The sequence below is a fragment of the Mustela nigripes genome, chromosome 1 (genome assembly GCF_022355385.1).
Source record: "Mustela nigripes isolate SB6536 chromosome 1, MUSNIG.SB6536, whole genome shotgun sequence".
NCBI classification, from domain to species: Eukaryota; Metazoa; Chordata; class Mammalia; order Carnivora; family Mustelidae; genus Mustela; species Mustela nigripes.
Window position 1 is genome coordinate 3,536,271 of NC_081557.1, and position 20,103 is coordinate 3,556,373.

General features: G+C 58.1%; 1 protein-coding gene across 1 annotated transcript; it reads left to right on the forward strand.

Moving 5' to 3' along the window:
- Positions 1-9,584: 9,584 nt before the first annotated feature.
- Positions 9,585-13,392, forward strand: FGF19 (fibroblast growth factor 19). The gene is made up of 3 exons (XM_059381243.1): positions 9,585-9,840; positions 10,209-10,312; positions 13,078-13,392. The coding sequence occupies exons 1-3, from the start codon at positions 9,600-9,602 to the stop codon at positions 13,390-13,392; spliced, it is 660 nt and encodes a 219-aa protein (XP_059237226.1). The 5' UTR covers positions 9,585-9,599.
- Positions 13,393-20,103: the final 6,711 nt, after the last annotated feature.

Here is a 20,103-nt window from a genome sequence, read left to right on the forward strand (position 1 = left end):
GAGCAAGGCAGGCGATGAGTTTCGCGCAGCGAGGAGAGGCCTGTGCGTGGGGGACGTGATGTCCGACCGGCTCTAGGCCCAGCCTCGGGCTCAGAGGAGCCAGTCCATCCACAGGGCTGCCTCCTGGCCTCCCGGGGTCATGAGCGTCCTGGAGAATGGGTTGAGAACTGTCTGTAGGGCCCAGAAACCTTGATGCGAGATATCAGGAGCTCACGGACCCAAATTAACACGGAGGGCGTTGAGACTTGAACGGGGCCTAGGAGCGGATATCTGAGGGAAAGGGCAAGAGTGGAAGCAGGTGCATGGACCAAAGGGGACACGGGGCGGGGGTTGGAGTGAAGGAGAGGAGGGGGCATGGGTTGGGAGCCCCCAACCTCTACTGGTGAGGACCAGCTAGCTGACCGTCCTCAGGCCTCAGTTTCCGTGTCTGTAGAACGGGGCTGGGGAGATGTGGCACACAGCCTAGGTCAGACCCCCGTACACATGTTGCCTCCTATAGCGCGGGGCCGGGGGTGGGGGGAACCGGAATCAGATGGGGGACAAAGGGGCAGGGGGAGGAGTGTCCCCTGAGAGATGAGAGGTCATCCCAGAATGGAGGGCGGGGCCACAACAACCCTGGGGGGTTGGGCAGGGACCCAGAGGCAAGAGGAGCTGGCTGGCAGCATTGGAGTCTGGACGAGCCCCGGACAGGGCTTTGGGAAGAGGTTCCTTCTTGTCACAGCTTAAGCACGAGAGGTCTGGGTTGGGGCTGAGGGACCCACCCTCCAGGGGTATGGGGTGCCGGGTCCAGACCCTGTGGTCCTGGCCCACATCGGGGCCCCGGGAGCCTGGGGCGCTCCCCGAGCTTCTCCTTCTCTGCAGAGTCTCGTCCCATTTCCTGGATGGGGAAGCCGGGGCAAGAGCTTGTCCCAAGGCCCACAGCAGGAGGCTTTGGAAGGAATCTCCAACCCCCTCAGTCTGTGGTATGTGCGGTCAGAAACCCTAGCCGGAACTGAGCCCTGAGCATCTGTCTAAATGCCTCAAAACAGAAATACCTCTGGTCTCCGCTGACCTGCTAGAAAGGCAGGGCTGGGAGCCTGCGGGGCTGAAGTCACCACTCTCCGGGCCTGCTGCCCTTTCCCCTTCCTTCTCTCATCCTTCCTTAACCCACAGGAACCGAGCAGTCCCCTGCTGGGCCTGGGCACACTCCCTGCCACCGAGCGTACAGACACCGGGCAGAGGCAAGTACCAAGCAAACTGCGTACGTCTTTCTGACTGTCATGTAAGTGCCGCCGAGGGACAAGGGTCTTTTCTGAGCTTTTCTTTACTCGTCTGTACCATGGAGACCGGATCCTTGCCACGGCTGCTGTGACTCCCACAGGTCACACACGCATGCACTCGTGCACACACTCTGAGATGTGCACACACTCATCCCCACGCATACACTCGAGCGCGCTCTTAAACTCACACACACGCTTGCGAGGGTTGCTCACACGCCCACGCCCCCATGCACACTCACAGGTGCACACACACGTATGTGCACACCCGCACACACGCACACGGGGACTGACCCAGAGTGGGCACATTCAGCCAAACGGTGACGTCATCGGTGGTGACAGTAAAACAGTGCAGAAATTCTGGCATGTCAGGCTGGAGCTGGACTTCTCTAGATCTCTTTGTTCCTAAAAGGGCTGTTCCGGGACCGGGTGCAGATTTGTTCCTTAGTCCCACACAAGAGCCACACTTCACACTCGGTGCTGAATTCCCAGTGCAGGACAAGACCCACCTACTGAGTCTGTAAAAATCATTTCCCAGGGGCGCCTGGGTGGCTCAGTGGGTTAAGCCTCTGCCTTCAGCTCAGGTCATGATCTCAGGGTCCTGGGATCGAGCCCCGAATCGGGCTCTCTGCTCAGCAGGAAGCCTGCTTCCTCTTTCTCTCTGCCTGCTTGTGACCTCTGTCTGTCAAATAAATAAATCAAATCTTAAAAAAAAAAATAATTTCCCATTAAAAAAAACAAAAAGGCATTGCATATAACCCAAAGGAAGCTACCAATTGACAAAAGACTGAGTCACTATCTACTTGCACAGACTAGGATGGGGGGGGAGGGGGTGGCGGTGGGGAGCGTTCCCGAGGGAATGACAAGCCTTTGGGGTCATTCTCTAGGGAATGGCTGCCTCGGAAAATATGTCCCCTGCCTGTGACATCAGGGATGCAACATGACTCCGGTTTATCTAGGAGACACGCCCCAAAAGACCCAAAATAGCCAGACTTCTTCTCCACACCCTACTTGGGGCTGCCACTGTGGGTGGGCCACCTAGCATCCCAAGCCTCGGTTTCCTGCTCTGGAAAATGGGACTGATGACAGTGACCACACACGTTCACGGCCCTCTCGTGGAGCTTCCCTGGGACCATGGCTGGGAGCCCTGTTGGCATCACGAGGACCACGCTGCGTAAAGGTGAGGCCAGCATCCAGCCCAGGAAACTTAACCACACACCTGTTAACTGACCCATGGCCGTCCATATTCAGATGTCCCTGAGGGTCCCAGCGATGTCCCCTGGAGCAGTTTACGTCCCTGTTACTGTTTTAAAAATTGAGCCGAAATTCACATAATACAGCGTCAACCATTTTATTTACTTATGTAAAGATTTTTTAGAATTATTTTTGTATTTTTTAGAAAAGATCTATTTGAGAGAGAGAGAGCGAGCGAGTGTGCATGGGGGCAGGGAGCGGTGGAGGGAGAGGGAGAGAGAGAATCTCAAGCAGACTCCCCGCTGAGTGTAGAGCCCACCGCGCGCTGGATCTCGTGACCTTGAGATCACGACCTGAGCTGAAATCAAGAGTTGGACACATCAGGTGCCCTCCCACTTTTAAAAAATTTTTAAGTAATCTTGACACCCAGTGTGGGGCTCGAACTCACAACCCCGAGATCAAGAGTCATACTCCACCCGCTGAGCCAGCCAGACGCCCCTGGTGTCAGCCGTTTTAAAGTGCAGGATTCAGCGTAGCACTAAATGCCTTCAAAACTGCCCTAAAAGGCCACTCCTTACCGTCAGCCAGTTTGGTCGGTCCCCAGGCACCCCCTCCCCAGCCCCCTGCAATAGCCAGTCTACTCGAGCAGGTGTTTTTAATAAGGAATCCCCAGCATGTGGAGTTTTTCTTTTTGAAAAGACTTTATAACAAATCAGATGTTGTGCTCAACTCTGGTGTCGGGGAGGGAAGGGGATGTTGCTGTGTCTACGGGGTGTGTTCTGGTCCCTTCTCTGCTGCCCACAGGCTGAATGTCTTTGGGCAAATCTTTCCCCCTCTCTGGTTCTTACCGTGTTCCTTTGCTGATTCGGGGCTTCTAAGAACTCATCTTCAAGGTCGTGTCCCACCCTAGAATGAGTAAAATGACCCAGAATCACTGGTTCCATATCCGCGTAAGCTTAGCCTCTGGGACTGTCTGTTTCTGCCCGGCGGTCTCGGCCAGGGCGAGTGTGCCTTGGGGTCTCATCTGCGAAATGGGTCCACAGCCGGTGCCGGGCGCTGCCACCGAAACTCTGCAAGGAAGGGTTTTGCTAAGCAGACGCTTCTCCAGAGATGAGGTCTTAGACGTGAGCGGAGCAGGTGCGCTGGCTCTGGGCCAGGGTGCGTGTCGCTGCCCTTCTCCTCGGGCGCCCGTGGGCTTCTCTCTGCCACAGACTCCTCGCCAAGAGGAGTGCCGGCCTTCCTGGCGTCATGGTGAAAATGAGAGCAAGATGGCCTGTCTGGAAGTGCTCCTGAAAGATGCTCGGGGTGCGGGGGGCCGTCCGTGGGGGCGGGTGGACCCCTGGGGACTCGGAAGGGAGTTCTTGTTTGTGCTACACCTGCCCGCCCCAATGATCCTGGGACAGAAATGTCGACCTTAACCCACCCCCCTCTTGCCAAGCTGGGTGCCCCAAGCATGCCCCTCCGGTTGGGTCGGGAGCGCTGCCTCTGGGGTACCACAGGGCAAGGATGCATGAGCTCTGACCCGTCAGAGGTGCTCGGAAAGTGTTGGCGGATCAGTGAACAGTGACTACCCAGCCAGGGAAGTCAGGGCGAGCTGGAAGGAAGGATGGACAGAACGTGCAAGGCAAGGACAGACAAACGGAAGAACCCGGTGCGTTCACAGCCACGCGGACGCCTTCCGGTTTCCTTTCAATGATTCGTGAGCTATTTCTTGGCCACCGGCTACGTGTCAGGTTGTGCTCAAGGCCCTGCGGACACGGCTGCGCACCGAGCAGACCCATTTGCCACCTCCACGGAAACGTGTCCGGGAAGAGACAGATGGCAGAGCCCTGGAGCGCAGCCCCCAGCCCCCCCGCGGCGCTCCGAGGGGGGGCGCTCTTGCTGTCTCGCGGGTCAGGGGCCACTGTGTCACGAGTGCTCCCACTCAGTCCGTCTGCGACTTTGCAATATCAATATTTTTAATCTCTTTTTAAAAAAGATTTTATTTATTTATTAGAGAGAAAGCACAAGCAGGGGGAGCAGCCTAGGGAGAGGGACTCCCTACTGAGTGGGGAGCCGGACGCAGGACTCCATTCCAGGACCCCAGGATCACGACCTGAGCCGAAGGCTGACGCTTCACCAACTGAGCCACCCAGGCGCCCTGCCCAGTATCCGTATTTTAATGCTATAGCTCTGAGAGACATCACTGTGAGCACAGTTCGTGTTTTCTCATTCAGCAATTTTTTTTTTCCCTTGAGGTAACATCTCCCGTGTTCCTGTGCTCTTGGACATTGACACACTGGGACAGGTCCAGATGTTTTTCACTGGAACCCGCATCTGCCTTAATGATTAGAATTTGCCTACAGAAATCGGCTTTATAGGCATGCTGGGAGGAATCCCTCTGTCCCGGGGAGAACGGGCAGCCGCCGTATCGCACAGGACAGAGTGAGGCACAACCACACCCAGGCGCTGTGGTGGTGGTGGGGGGCCTCGGCCAGCAGGTGGGTATCGGGTCCTGGGCGGAGTGGGATGCTGAGCTGGCCCCTAAAGGAGCTTCTAGTCCCAGGTCCTCTGTCACTTGGTCGGCCCGCTGGTGGCTGTGACTTAAACATAGTCTCAGACCCACCTAACAAAGTCTGGAGGAAGTTGTGCCTCCCTCAGTGTGGATGGAGAAGAGTAGCTCCCACATTCCCGGGGAAAGCTGCCGCATCCCCCTCAATCCAGTGTTTGTACGGGGACTGGGATTTACCTGGGGGAGGAGACCACGGGGCCGGCAGTTCCCCTTCTGACAGTGGATAGGTGTGACCTGCGTCTCCACGGATTTCCTCCCCTGTGTGACCTGGGACAGGAGACTGGAAACAACCTCATGACCAGCCACAAGGAACACGGTCGCCCCCACAAACCTCTCCGTGTCCATGGGGGCTGTAAAATGGGTTTAATGTCCTCGGAGATGTTCCCAGTAAGGGGAGGAAAGAAAGGTACCATTCAGATGTTGGCTGTTTTTTGGGTCCCCCCCCCCAAGGTACATATATATATTTTTTAAAAGTCTGAGGGAGAAATTCATCCAAATAGAAACAGTAGCTCACAAGGCAGTCAACAGTCCAGGTTTTAGACGTGTCCCCATTCTGGTTTTCTGTATCTCCCCTAATTGTCATCCACAAACAAGTACAGCGTTCACGATGAAAATGTTCCAACTCCACTTCATTGAGGCACAACTTAAAATGCACCCTAATTTTAAGGGTACCATTCAAGGAGTTTTGACCAACGTCATTGTCTGGTATTCAGCACCTCAGTCAAGAAAAGGGGCATTTCCACCATCCCAGAGAGCTTCCCGACCCCCATCTCCGCTTCAGGCAACTACTGATGGAGATTTTTGTCCCTATAGACTAGGTTTGTCGTTGTTGTTTTTTTTTTAAGGGTTGCGACTACGTTTTAAAATAAGTACTAAACGTGGCAAAGAGAGCCAGAGTGGTCTTTAAATAACAATAGCTTCCCCTCCTATTATGTGCCCACGTATATCAGGCCGTCTCTGTGTAAACATTTCTCTCTCCATCGATGGAGTTAGCTTTGCTAATTCTCTCATTGACTCATCTGGAGGTTAAAAGCACGCCTTTTGCTGTTACAAATAAAGAGGCTCAGAAAAGTCTTCCCTTTTCTGCTCTCTATGGACTCTGCCAATTTCTGGGCTACTGGGATGCTGCTTTTTTAGAATAATGATCCTGGAAGGGGGAAAACGGATTTTGATGACACAAAATGCCTTGGGGGAAATGATGCAGGTTCTAGCAGATTCTAGCAGAAGTCCTGGACTGACTCAGGCATGCCCGAGTTCCATTCTGGGCTCCGTCAGGAACCAGTGGCTTCCCCAACCCAAGTATTCACGGTCCTTTCTGTCCTAGGGTCGTTTTGGCAGTTCTTACTCTTTGATGAAGATTTTTACCAGCATCCAGAAGTTCCTGTCATGACAAAGGACTTCTCAACTGTGAGGCGGGGGCGGGGAATCTGGGATGGGCGTGAGGAGGTGCTTCTGTACTTAGGAAGGCATGTTTGACATTGTAACGTAAATGTCTAGCCCTAGAGTGAAAAGAAAAACAACTACTTTCGTAATGCGAAGACTGGAAGTGAACGGGAACCAGATTTACTTGGGTGCTGGGGGGTGGGTCTAGAACCGATGAAAATCCCTTAGTGTGGCTCTCATTTGCCACATCAGGACTAACTCAGACAAGCTTGGGTTGAGAGAGGGTGACCCCGGGAAAAGGGCTTAGGGCAGTTCCAAACATCCCAGCTGGCATCAGATCCAGAGCCAAGCTGCCAAGCAAGGTCTTTCTGGTCACCTGAACCTGTGACCCCTGGGGGTGCTGAGCGGGGCATCGGGGGTGACGTGCAGTCTTGCTCCAATCGCCCCTCCACACTGGGGTAGGCCACCTGGGTCGGTCACCACCAGAAGAATCCTGGTCATCCCCCGACCCTCCCCACCAGGTACCTGGTGGCTGCAGGGCTGGGAGTCCTCCTCCTGGGCAAGCTTACCTGGAGCCTTAACCACAGCGCCCCCTGCTGGCCAGCGCCGTCTTTCCTCGGACCCTCTGTGGTCTTCCTCCAGCACAGAAACCCAGGGTACCAGCAGATCTGCCCAGGCCCCCAGCTCAGCTGAGCTGGGTGCAAACACTTGCGGCCTATCTGGACAGCTCTGTACGCATCCGCTTCCTGATGTGCAGCATGGATTAATCACCCAGACTTTCAGAACACCCTGCGACTATGAAGTGCGTAGTACCCGGGTGGGTGACGCTTAGTGGATGGCCGTCGCTCTTCATGAGCCGTATCTGGGACCTCATGTCCGCTCTCCCATGTGACCCCAGGACAAGGCTCAAAACAGGCATGAGGACGCAACAGGCCCAGCAGGTCCACGACCCGCACAGGCGTTGGCCAGGCATGGATCTGTGGCAGAGGGACTCCGACCACGGAGCCTGCACCCCTGCTTGGTGGCCACACCACCTCTCAGAGTGGAGGCACGGCCTGGATTTACAAGCTTGATGGCCTAGGTCCCGATGTTCTGGTCACCACTTGCAGGCTGGGTCCCACTGTGCTGGGGCCCTTGTTTCCCATCTATTCAAGGAGGCAGGGGACAGAACCCCCACGGAGCTTCTTATAGGGGTTTAAGCGGAGAACACCCATGATGTGCTCGGAACAGGACCTGGGCATAGGCAGCTGCTGCTGCCTTTACCACCTTCCAGAGCTGGGTGATCACAGCGGTCATGGGAGGAGTAGCAAAAGAGCAGGGGTAGGGCCAGAGGCTGGTGTTCCCCGCCCCCAGACCCATTCCGGGTGTGTCCCCCAAGGCAGCTCCTGCCATCCTCCTCGGTGCCCCACATTTATCCAGGATCTTTAAAATGAACGCTGCAGGGAAGGGTAATTAAGTTTAATAGGAGCCCTGTCGATTTAAAGCCACAGGGGGGAAGTAATTAGATTTAACAGAAGCGGTGGCTTTCTGAACCGAGACACGCAGCGTGGGGGTCCTGGTCTATAAAGGCTTTGAGATGATGTCTTTCTGTAAAGCTGTTCCTGGTGACATTTTCTGCACGCTCGGTCATTAACGCCAGTCACGGACTGGGGTATGAACATGGCCTTTACTCATTGGAATTCATTAGGCCTGGCACTGATTTCTCTCTGTGTGTCTGGACTGCTTGCCCGCCCATCGCCTTTGCGCTGAGACAGCATGACTTTCCCCCAGAACTGGCCTCCTGGGGCCCCACACCCAGGAGTTCCGGGGGTTGGAGAAGAAATGAGAAAGAATCGGTGTCCCGCCCAAGGTCCCTGGGAAGACCCTCTCCTTTCCAACCGGGCATTGTCGGGATGCTTTCCCCGCTTTTCTGAGCATCACCAGAGAAAGTCTGGTTGGCGGGACCCACTTCACCAAGTGGCCCCAGTTTCCTGGCCTGGCGCCGGCCCCCGCCCAGCAGCGCCCCTCACTGTCGCTCTGGCCCTCCCGGACCTCTCCTCCCGCAGTCTCCCAGGACATCGCGCCCTGGCCGGGGAAAAGAGCTCAGGGACCCAGGGACCGGACCAACGACAAAAGGCACTCAGAGAGGGGGCTCCCTGCGCTGCGCCCGGCTGGAGCTGGGAAGCCAGCTCCCCGTGTGCAGAAGCCAGCCCGCCTCGAGCTGGGAAGCCAGCTCCCCGTGTGCAGAAGCAAGCCCGCCTCGCCCCCGCGAAAGGCGCCTGCAGGGCGACCGCCCGGCCCAGCTCCGGCCCCGGCCCCGGCGCGCGCTCTGGCCGCACCGAGGCCGAAACCGGGGCGGAAGCGCCATCTAGCGCCCGCCGCGCGCCACTCCTCCATTGTTCCTCCCGGGCTTCGAGCCCGGCCCCCCGTCGGGGGGCAATGGACGGGGGTAAAAGGGGCGGGAGGGGGGCCGGGATCGCGAGAACATAAGACCAGGAAAACGTGAGCTAGTCCGAGCGGCAGGGGGAAATTCTAATGGACGGCTTGGCATCTGGAGATATGACGGTTAGGGCCGTCGTGGGAGGGAGCGGATGCGGGCTTTTAAGGGGAGGGCGCCCCAAAGCCAAGGCGAAGCTTCTCCGTATAGGGGGTGAGGGATGCAAAGGTCGGTGCCCGGTTCTCTGGTCACGGGGTTCCTGCTCCCTGCTCCTGCTAGTGCCTCGCCACGAGCGCATTCCCTGGGGGGGGGGGGGGGGGGGCGGGGGGGCGGGGACCGGTTGTCTCCTTTATTGCTTTATAAAATCAGACTCTCCCAGCCAAGGAGAGTCTCCCTGCGCTGCTGGGGGGAACTCCCCCGAACCCTCCGGTGAAACGGGGCCTCTCCTCCCCCAGATCTGGGAGGCTTGGGCGGGGTCACCCGGGCGGGGTCCGGGGAGGGGCTGGGGCGGGAGGCGGGGTGTGAGTGGGTGTGTGCGGGGGGCGGAGGGCTGATGCAATCCTGATAAGAAATGCTCGGGTGTCGCGGGCACCCACCCGCCGCGAGGGTAAGACGCGCTATATAAGGCCGCTGGCCTCGGGCCGCTGTGCCGTCGGAGCAGGAGCGCCGAGCGCCCAGGCGCCCGGAGGGCACTGCTGGCTGGAGGGACCCACCCCGCCGCTGCACCCGCAGTCCTGCTGCCGCCCAGCTTCCCGCACCCTCGCCGCCTGAACTGCGTGCCGAGCCCGAGGGAGGTGCCATGCGGAGCGCCGCGAGTCGGTGCGCGGTAGCCCGCGCGCTGGTCCTAGCCGGCCTTTGGCTGGCCGCAGCCGGGCGCCCCCTAGCCTTCTCGGACGCGGGGCCGCACGTGCACTATGGCTGGGGTGAGCCCATCCGCCTACGGCACCTGTACACCGCCGGCCCCCACGGCCTCTCCAGCTGCTTCCTGCGCATCCGTGCCGACGGCGGGGTTGACTGCGCGCGGGGCCAGAGCGCGCACAGTGAGTGCCCACTCGCCCCGGTGTCCCTTCCCTTTCCCTCTTTCGAGAAACCCACGTTTTGGCCCCACTGCGTTCTGCTCCCTGCCCGCGGCCCCTGACAGCGCGGGGAGCTGAGAGAGGGGGGTGCCGGCACGTGGACCCCCTGCACCCACGCCTTATCGTTCGCTTGCCCCCTTCAGTTCCCGCGAACCCCCCACTCCCAGGAACTCCAGATCTTGGCACTTGGGAGTCCCATTCCCTCCCCAGGGTCCTAGGCAGCATGAGAAGTCAGGGGAGTGGGGGAGGGCCTGGGCCTGCGCGCCCACCGCATCCACGTGTTGGGGGCCCCGCGGGTCCCGGCTGCAGCTCTCTGCTTCTCTCGCGCCCAGGTTTGGTGGAGATCCGGGCAGTCGCTCTGCGGACGGTGGCCATCAAGGGCGTGTACAGCGACCGCTATCTCTGCATGGGTGCGGACGGCAGGATGCAAGGGCTGGTAGGTGTCTCCGCCGGAGGATACGCGCTGGGGCGCGGGACGGACGCCTGTGCCCAGGCGGGGCCCCGCAGGGGAGCTGGGCGTGCTGGATCGAATCCAAGCTCTCCTCGCTTAATGCCCCGGGTCCGGCATGAGGCTCGAAAGGGAGGACGCCAAAGGGCCCGATGAAGCTGATGTGCGAATTTCTTTCTCCGCAAGTTCACGGGGAGTCCCGGATGGCCGCCAGAGAATGCGTGAGAGCTGTCTCTGCATCTCCGGTCGAGCCGAAGGCCGGCCCAGTGGGACAGAGGAAGCGCTGACTCGGCTTCCTTTGACATTAAACAGTGAAACCCACCTCGGGCCTTTTCAGTCTGGGCGTGCGCGTGTGTGGTCCTCGCCCCCCGTGTCCCTCCCTGCGGTGTACAGTAAAAGGAAGGCACGAGAAAGGATATTCACCGCTTGGATCGTTTTTAAAAAGCCAGCCTTCACACAAGTCAGGAGAAATTACATTTGGGACGGTTCCCCCCCCCCCCCCCCCTAATGTATATTTACTGGGAAAGCAGTGTGGTTTTTGCTGACGAGTTGGAAGAATACTCCGGGGGCGTGTTCGTCCTTGGGTCGCGCTCACCTGTACTGTAGATGCTTTGGGGGGAGGGTGCTGGGGCGGGGGGCGGGCTGGGTAGGCCCAGGTAACCATCGAGGTCTCGGGGCAGGAAGTGCGCGGAGATCGGGTCTCGGTCTCTGGGAACAAAGACTGGGAGTTCAAAGGGAGCCCGCGCCCCTCCCGCGCCCCCGGGCGCACAGAAGAGGCTGTGTGAGGTCCCGGCCCCGCGCTGGGGCCTCAATGCGGCCCCGCTGGGTCGGGGACGCGGCGGGAGGAGCGGGGCGGGGCGGGGCGGGGGGATGGGGCGGGGCGGGGGGAGACCGCGCCTCCCGGGATGCCCCCACCGCCCCGAAAAGATGCAGATGCCGGGCCTCCCCCCCGCAGCGCGCATCTTTTTAGTGTCCCAGTTGTTTTGTGTCTCTGAGGCCGGTGTAGCGCATTTATCCAGAGGAGTCGGTTTCAGGTTTTATGGCGGAGTCCCGCGCGAAAGGACCAGACGGAGGGAAAGAAAGGAGGTGGTCGGCTTGCTGAAAGCTGACACCCGAGGCCGCCCCCAAACCCGCAGTTGCAACTTTTGTTGTGACATTTACTTGGGGCGGTGGGAAGGAAGGTCTGGAGGACCCGCCGGCGCAGATGGGTCCAGTCCACCAGTCTAGTCCAGATTTTGGGGTGGAGGGGTGTCCCTTCCCCTAAAATCCTGCTCTGTTTCTTGATCCCTTGGGTATGGCTTAGCCAAGACGGAGGAGTTGTTTGTTTTGTTTTGCCTTTTTTTTTTTTTTTTTAATAAATTCCACTTTTTCCAAGCAACTGGATGGAAATCAGTTGCTTTCCTGTTTGGAGAAGAGAGGGGGGGGGGGGGGGCTAGTTTGTCCCAAAGGACCGGGACCGTGAATGGTGCCACCGTTGCTTTCTCTTCCTTGTGTGTTTATGGGTTTGCAATTCCCCCGCTGTCTGGTAGCCGTGTCCCCTCGCCGGGAGCTGGGCTGGCCGAGGCTTCAGGAGACCTGAACCTTATCAGTGCCTTATCAGCACAGCGCTCACCCACCTGCAGTTCAGCGACCTTTGTAGGCTTGGGCACAAACGCGACTGGGTGCCTCCCGGGGTTGTTTACCAGCCCAGCCCTCCCTGCGCCCTCTGTGTCCCCCACAGGGTAATGACCTTCCTCCGTTTGGCACAGGACTTGGCTCACGGGTACCCGTCTGGCTACCAGCGTTCTGGGACCCCAGCGGCTGCTTTTCCGCCCAGCGTTCTGGGACCCCAGCGGCTGCTTTTCCGCCCTTCGGCTTGCATTTCCCGCCACCCCGCTGGGTGCAGGCTCAGTCCTGGGCCTGGGGGGAGGGGCCGGCTTTATCTTGATAATCCTGGCAAGTTGCTCTGAAGGCTCTGGGCCCTAGAAGGAAGGACCCCATGGGGGCCTACGTTGCCTATAGGGGGGCACCCGAAAAAAGGCCTCAGAATGGCCCACCGCTCACTGAACGCAGGTCTGAATGGGGAATAGGTGCTTTAATCTGGTTCCCAGATGGGCTCGGAGAGCCTACCTAGTTCAGCGGGGTCTCCCCAAGTGTCGGTGGCCGCCAGGGACTAGTCCTGTGTTTCCCGTAAGGGTGGGGATCAGGGACACAGACACTCATGTTGCATGGCTGGTTTTATGCCTCTGTTGCTCGGAACAATACTAAATTGAAGAAATGGCGTGATTTAGGGAGGGAGAGAGAAAAAATACACAGATAATCTGTATATACAGATCTTGGGCCCATACGTAAACCACACGTGAAATACCCACCTGAACTTGGCGCGTGTGTACAAAGGTTATAAAGGTATATAAAGCGAGTTTATAAAGTTTACATAAGGTTTTATATAAAGTTTATAAAGCAGTACAAGCTTATATTGAAGTATATTTAGTATGTCATACTTCATGGTTCATATGATAATTTATCGTGTTTATATCCGTATACGTTCAGTGTGTGTATTAATGTAATGCATACTTTCTATAAGCATGAATTTACACGCATAAGCACATCCTTTAAGTGTAACTACACACACCCATTTGTAGGACCCATCACGTGGACCCACATGGGAGTCTGTAGCTCAGATGGTCCCCTGTGCCCAGCCTCTCTGCTGCTTCTGGTGATGTCACCCCAAGGGGCTCCCCCTGGTACTCACGGCCCTCCCCTTTTCTCCCTAGCCTCAGTACTCCGCCGGAGACTGTGCTTTCGAGGAGGAGATCCGCCCTGATGGCTACAACGTGTACCGGTCCAAGAAGCACCGTCTCCCCGTCTCCCTGAGCAGTGCGAAACAAAGGCAGCTGTACAAGGACCGGGGCTTTTTGCCTCTGTCCCATTTCTTGCCCATGCTGCCCGGGAGCCTGGCGGAGCCCAGGGACCTCCAGGACCACGTGGAGGCTGATGGGTTTTCTGCCCCCCTAGAAACAGACAGCATGGACCCTTTTGGGATTGCCACCAAAATGGGACTAGTGAAGAGTCCCAGCTTCCAAAAATGAGTGGGGCTGCGGCCTCCCCCTGCGCCCACCCCACCCTCAGAGGACAGGACCGTGGCCGACCTGTGGCTCTTGCAAAGCGGGTTCTGGCCGTGCTTCTACAAGTACAATCCTGGGCCCGTGCTCCAGTTAGCTTTAGGAAGAAACATCTAGAACTTGTACATACAGAGTCGGACATTGGCTGTCCCAGTTTCTAGCGGATAGACTTGTACGCTCGTGAAATCATAAGCCCCCACCCCGCTCCTTTGCCGTTGCTGGACAGTTGCTGTGCTGCCCTGATCCCGCTTGAATACCTCCACTGACCGGGAGCTCACTACCTTTGGAATGATTGTTAGGCCAAGCTGAAGTGTTCTACAGATCTCTCTCCCGTCATTTCCAGCAGGAGCAGCCAGAAGAAAAGCGGTCAGTTTAAACTCCCGTACAGGCGATCAGCTTTGTGAAACCCTAGGTAAATTCAACTCTACCACAGCATAATTGATCGAGCTCTCCACTGCAGAGAGCAGTGCTGGCTCTTCCATAACCCTTCCAGGACATGGAAGGCGCAGGCATGGCCAACCAGGCTTCGGAAGCAGGGGGAGCCCGAGGCCTCCTCCAGCCTGGGTAGCCCTTAAGAACTCCCCACTACGGCTGCTTCTGGGAGGGATAACCTTCACCGGACTACTTGGCAGTCTGCCCAGGGCACATCAAGGAATTCACTTGCTCCTCCCCTTGACCTTCAGTGCCCCGGGCATAGCCAACACTTGCAGGGCTCGGTCTGGTCCCCTGAGGGAACGACCACCTGCTCGGAGGGACAGGACACAAGGACAAACGCAGCAGCCCTCCTCCTCTGGGATCCCATCAGCTCTGGGCATGTGGGTTTCCCACAAGCACCTCTCTGGACAGAGCCCCGTGGGTCTCTGCCCCTGGCACGCTCCCTCCTTTCTCTGCAGCCGTGGATACGGACCAGAGCAGAGCAGACACGGCCTGTGGGGCTGTTTCCCCATTGCCAGTCTTTTTGCCAGGCGGTGGGACTTGGCCGCCTTCCCCCTTAGGGAGACCTGCACATCCCGTTCAGCAGCCGGGAGGGGTTGGGTTTGGAAGCCCCCGGTCTTGTCAGTCACTTGCAGAAGCAGCGAGGAGAGGGGCCCTTCCCCAGCACTTAGTTGCCAACGTGGTATTTATGCGTAATTTATTTTGTTTGATATGTACATCTCTATATTTTCTTACTTTATTTATACCCCCGTGTTGTATTTATGATGTACATGAGTGTTGTTTTCTACATTAAAGCACAATTTGTACCAGAAGTCGCCTTTCCTTACCCAGCTGGGATGCGATGCCTTCGAGGGGGGGCGGGAAGAGAGCAGAGCCCGGCGTTGAGCTCAGAGGAGACACTGGTGCGTTTGCTGTGTTTAAAACTGCACTTTTCTACAGAAGCTCCTGGTCATCGCAGCCTCCCTGGAGGCCGGGGCTGAGGTGGGTTGAATTGTAGGTTAGGTTAACCCAACAGTGGAGGCTGCATGGGCCAGGGTGCCGGCGTCCTCGGCTCTGCTAGGATCTGGGTGGTGAGGGCAGTCTTGGCGGGGGTGGGGTGGGGGTTGCAGGTGTTCCCGAGGGAGCTGGGATGATGAACAGCGACCCCCGCCGCTCCGTCCACTAGACCACCATCCACTAGACGCCAGTGGTAACCAGTGGTCATGACTACTGAAAATTGTGAAGAAGTTGCTGTGCTTCTTAGGACAAAATTTGCCCCGCCAGCTGTTCGTTCTGGAGGAAATCATTGGCCTCTCGAGCCTCAGTGTTTTCACCTGTAACACGAGGGCAGGTTGGAGAGGGTGGTGAGGCGTGGAGCTGCCGCTCTGGGCCTAGTGCGGGCAAGAGTCCAGTTCACCCCGTCGGCCGGGAGTTTCTGGGTGCTCAGGTTGGCTGGTCGTCTGCCAAAGATCAGAGTTAGTCTCCCGAGGCCATTTCGTGAGGTGCCTTCCACACCCCCCCGCAAGGAATCCCCAGTCTATCCTGGCACGTACCCCCACTGTCGCAGACGTGCCCAGAGCTGACCCCGCCACCCTACTCCCGCCCCAGGTGGCAGTGCCAGGTGAGCCCCACCTGCTGACCCGCATCCTCTGGCCCTTGCCCAGGTGAGGGAGTCCAGGACCTCAGAGGGAAGGCCCATAACCCAAGGTGCGTAGCGCGGAAGCCGTATGACGGGAGGGCTGTGGGGTCAGGCAGTGGGTCCCCCCACATCCGTTAACTGTACTGCCTTGAGTAAGTGAGTCACTCTGTGAGTCTGTCCTCCTGTGGACGGTGAGCTGGACAAGGTGTGCATTGCGGGACGGTGGGGAGAGTCGCATGGAATTCTGTCCGCGAGATGGTTGGGACCAAGTGGGCTCCCAGACGGCAGCCCTCACCAGCACTAGAACTTGTGGCCGGGAACAGTTATTTCCACTGGTTCTTAAATTTGGTTGCACGGCAGAGTAACCTAGGGGAAAATCTGGTCCTGGGCGATGGGGTCTAATTGGACCGGATGCGGCCTGGACATCTAAGATTTTGTGACACTTGCCAGTGATTCACACGTGGAGCCCAGGTCGACAGTCGTGGGAAGCCTGTTTACATGTGATCTGTGCCCTGGAGACAAACACTTCAGGGGAAAATGAAGTGGAGTGTCCTCCCCACAGCACAGCCCATGGTAATGAGTAGATGCACATCTTTGTGAACTAATTCACACTAGAGTGTTGATGGTTAATACTTTTTCACTCTAGGTCACGTTTTCACTTGACCTGGCGGCCAAAATCTGGGATGACCGTTTCTGTGGCTGACGTGGGTCCTCTGGCAGGAGACGGGGAAGAGTCTTCAAGGCTGGATCTTGCATTCACCCCGTTGACGGGCCTCGACTCCTCATAGGAAGGTGGGCTTGCTCTCTTGCTGTATCTCCCTCCGCCTTCGGCAGTTGTCAAGTCTAGCAAGTAGAAACACGACAGCCCCGTTACATGAGAATTTAGGAGAAGCAGCACACTTTTTAGTAGAAGTATATCCCATGAAATATGAGATATACTTATGCTCAGAAATTATTTATTGTTCATCTGAACGTCAGACTTAACCGGGTGTCCTCTATTTTGTCTGGCTGCCCAGTCTGTCTCCAGAAGATCTGCTGGTGACGAGAAGAGAGAGTGTGAGCCCACACCCCCTCGGGCTCAGGGAAGGCTGTGGAAGGAGTGGGTGCCCTGCCTGGTTTGCTGGCAGGAGAGTCGCAAGTCCCCGGGGGGCTCTGAGTGCCCTGGGGAGCTGGCTCCGTGTCCCTGTCTTCCGGAGGGCTCTATTGGCTGGCGGAGAGGGGGTGCACCCCGGCGAGGTGGGCTCCTTCTGGCCAGATGGAGAAGATGTGCTTCATTCCACGGGCCACGGGGGTCCTGGGGGTTCCCCAGCACAGGGATGCAGGTCCCTGGGAGGCTCCACCTGGCTTCCTTGCACTTCCACTCACTGTGGAATCTTCAGTCCCCACGGCGGGGACCCATCCTGCCCGTCCTGCCTGTTTGTTCGATCCAGGCTTCCCCAGCCACCCTGGTTAAGCTAGCCCACCTAGACCGGCACAGGATCCCAGCCGCAGAGGACAGGGTGCTCGGCGCCTCGGCCTGGCTTGGCCTAGGCTCTGGGTCGCCGCTCGGTCCCCTCTTCCCAGCAGCACTCCTCAAACATCCTGCATTCATTTCCTAGAGCTCCCATCACAAATGACAAAGAAGCAGGAAGCTTAGAACAAGAAAAGTGTATTCTCTCCATCTGGAGGCCAGAAGTCCAAAATCAAGGCATGAGTGGGCCTCATTCCCTCTGGAGGCACTGGGGAAGGGTCCTTCCTGCCTCCTCCAGCTTCTGGGGGTGGGGGCGGGCATCCCTGGGCTGTGGCTGTGCCCCTCCAGTGTCTGCCTCCGTCTTCATGTGGCCCCTCTGTGTGTCTGCTTTTCTGTGTTATAACATGACACTTGTCAGTAGTTGGAGGGCCCAGGTGGGTAATGCGGGATGATCTCGTCTCGAGAGCTTGACTTCTGCAAAGAAACGTTTCCCAACCAAGGTCACGTTTTCTGGTTCTGTGGGTGAAGACTGGGACACATCTTTTGGGGGGCACCATTCAACCCACGACAGAGGGAGAGACATGAGTAGGGTTGCTTTGTTGGAAAGGGTATGCACACTACAAATCTTTCCAGTCGCTTCTGGATTGTGCAGCCAGTTATCCAGGGACTACCTTTAATGTACACTAGAGCAGTCAGGCCTCGCAACCACCCTAACTGAGTTTACCGCAGGGAAGACTGGGAGCTTGGGGAGGGCACCAGGCTGGGGCTTCACCCCCCCAACTGACATCAGGCCGGGCACTGCTGGGGCCCTGGCAGGGGGATGTGGGAGACCCCCAGGGGAGGCTGGGGGTCACCTCCTTCCTTCTCAGCTGCCCTGCCCTCTGGGTCCTGGATCTCAGGTGGAGTGGGGGGGGGGCAGGGGGCCCAGGCCCAGGTGAAGCCTGGATCCAACACCAGCCCTCCATGAGGAGTCTGAGAGCTGTGGGCAGCTGGGCCCAGACCAAAGCAGGCTGATGGGGGAAAACCCTTCCTGGGAGACCTGGGATGCAGGTTCCACGATCGCGTTCCTCCATCAGCGCTGGGTGATGTCAGCTGGTCCTGGACATGTGTCCTCCATGTGTCCTCTGCGGCCTCAGAGCTGGACACGGGCAGTGGGTCAGGCCCTGCTCTCATGGGGGCTGGCTGGGTAGAGGCTGGAGCACGTGGTAATGGACGGAGGCCTGTGGTCTGGGGTGGCCAACCCTGGGAGGGCTTTAACATCGGTCTGTCGGAAGCCAACTAGCCTCCCACCCCCAGTCTCAGCGTCCACCCTGAGTATCACTGGTAACATCCGGCTCCAAGGGACGTTTTTAAAGAATTACAGGTGATAGACGCGCCTGGGTGGCTCAGTGAGTCAAGACTCTGCCTTCAGCTCAGGACATGGTCTCAGGGTCCTGGGATCCAGCGCATCAGGCTCTCTGCTCAGCAGGGAGCCTGCTTCCTCCTCTCTCTCTGCCTGCCTCTCTGCCTACTTGGGATCTCTGCCTGTCAAATAAATAGATAAATAAAATGAATATATAAAAAAATTTAAAAAAGGGAATTACAGGTGATAACCTGAGAAAGGGTCTGACCCACGGAGGAGCGGGTCCTTATCAACGCTCTTCCAGCCTGGCTCGGGGAATGAAGTCCGGGATAAGACCCGTCCCGCGGCGGGGAGAGGGACTCCCCCGGCCCTGGCGGCAGGTGGCCCGGAGCGCGCTGGGAGGAGCGGCCGGAGGCGCAACGGCGCCCCCCAGTGGCGGGTGCCCTGACACGGTCTCCGCCTCCCGCCGACTCCGGGCCAAAGGAACTGGGGATGCTGGACCCCAGGAGCGCTCCGAGGGGAGGGAAGGCTCCTGCCCTTCCGTGCCCCACCATTAGACACACACCAGGACACACCAGGAAGTTATCGTGTTGCCAATAGTTCCTAACATGTTTATGCACCTCCGGCCGGCCAGGCACCTTCTCTTACCAACCCTGCAGGTGCGCACCTGTGTGCCTCCCCTATTACAGATGAGCACACTGAGCCCCCGGGGTCGGGGGAGGTGAGTTCCACTGAGGCCCAGAAGAGCTGGTTTCCTCCCGCACCACCACACTCTGAGCAGAGCAGAAGTGGGAAAGGGGGTTGGCCTTTACTGCTGCAGACCCTACACTGGGTGTCTCCCCTCCACCACCCAAGGCTTACAGGGAGCCCCAGCCTTGCCTTCTGATGTCACTGCCCTGCTGGGAGGCCGGTAGTCAGGCCAGGACAAGGAAGTGTCACAGCAGGAATGTCTGCTCCACAGAGGTGGGAAGTGAGGGGTCTCTCCCAGGCAGGGGAAGAATGGGGGCCGCCAGGAGGGGCAGAGGGGAGGGAGCCCAGAGAGGGGTGCTGGGGCCAGAAGAGGCCATAGCCCTGGGAAGACAGACACTGGAGGACCAGAGCTGGGGCCCCTCTGAAGAAAGGAAGGGATGTGTCACACCGCAGAGACCCTCTACAGCCTCTGCTAGGGGTTCATGAGCCCTCACGGGTCCTCTCCAGTGACAGCAGGTTGGGGGGGCGGTCAGGGCTGGATCCTGCCTTCACTGCCTCACGCAGCCTCAACAGGACCACTCCCTCTCCGAGGGGCCACCGTGGAAGGCCACCCTACCCCTCCTCCCTCCTCTGGCCCCGGGGGGGCCCTTCCCAGCCACCTGCCACCATCCACAGGGCGTCCACTCTGTCACGGGGTCTTTGCAAAGTGAGCTTCACAAGTGGGGCGTCTGCTCGTCTTCAAACATTCATAGTTTCTTTTAGAACTGTATTTACTTTGAAGCTCACGGTTTTGGAGACACACTTCCCCCCCCACCCCACCATGCCGACCCCGCCAAGCCCATCCTGGACTCTGTGTTAGCGGGAATGAGCCCTTCCTGGCAGAGGCCACGAAGACGTTGGGTTGTGTGTTTGGGACCGCGGCACAGCCAAGCCCAAGGGAGCACAAGGGTGTGCGGGAGAAGTTGGTCCCCTCTTGGTGAAAGGACCGCGGCCGGGTCTCTGTGCTACTCCCCCCCATACTCCCCCCCATAGTCTCTGCTTCTGCATAAGCATAGAACTCCCCTGAGACCCACGCAGCGTTAAGGAATTCTGGTGCGGCCTCCCTGCCCAGACTCCTCTTTTCTCCTTCTCGCCCTTGGAAGC

What these genes read in the sequence shown, in the direction of transcription:
- FGF19 (XM_059381243.1), top strand. Translation starts at nt 9,600, where the DNA reads ATGCGGAGCGCCGCGAGTCGGTGCGCGGTAGCCCGCGCGCTGGTCCTA. An exon ending in GCGGGGCCAGAGCGCGCACA is followed by an intron (nt 9,841 to 10,208) that starts GTGAGTGCCCAC and finishes TCTCGCGCCCAG; the next exon opens with GTTTGGTGGAGATCCGGGCA. An exon ending in ACGGCAGGATGCAAGGGCTG is followed by an intron (nt 10,313 to 13,077) that starts GTAGGTGTCTCC and finishes TTTTCTCCCTAG; the next exon opens with CCTCAGTACTCCGCCGGAGA.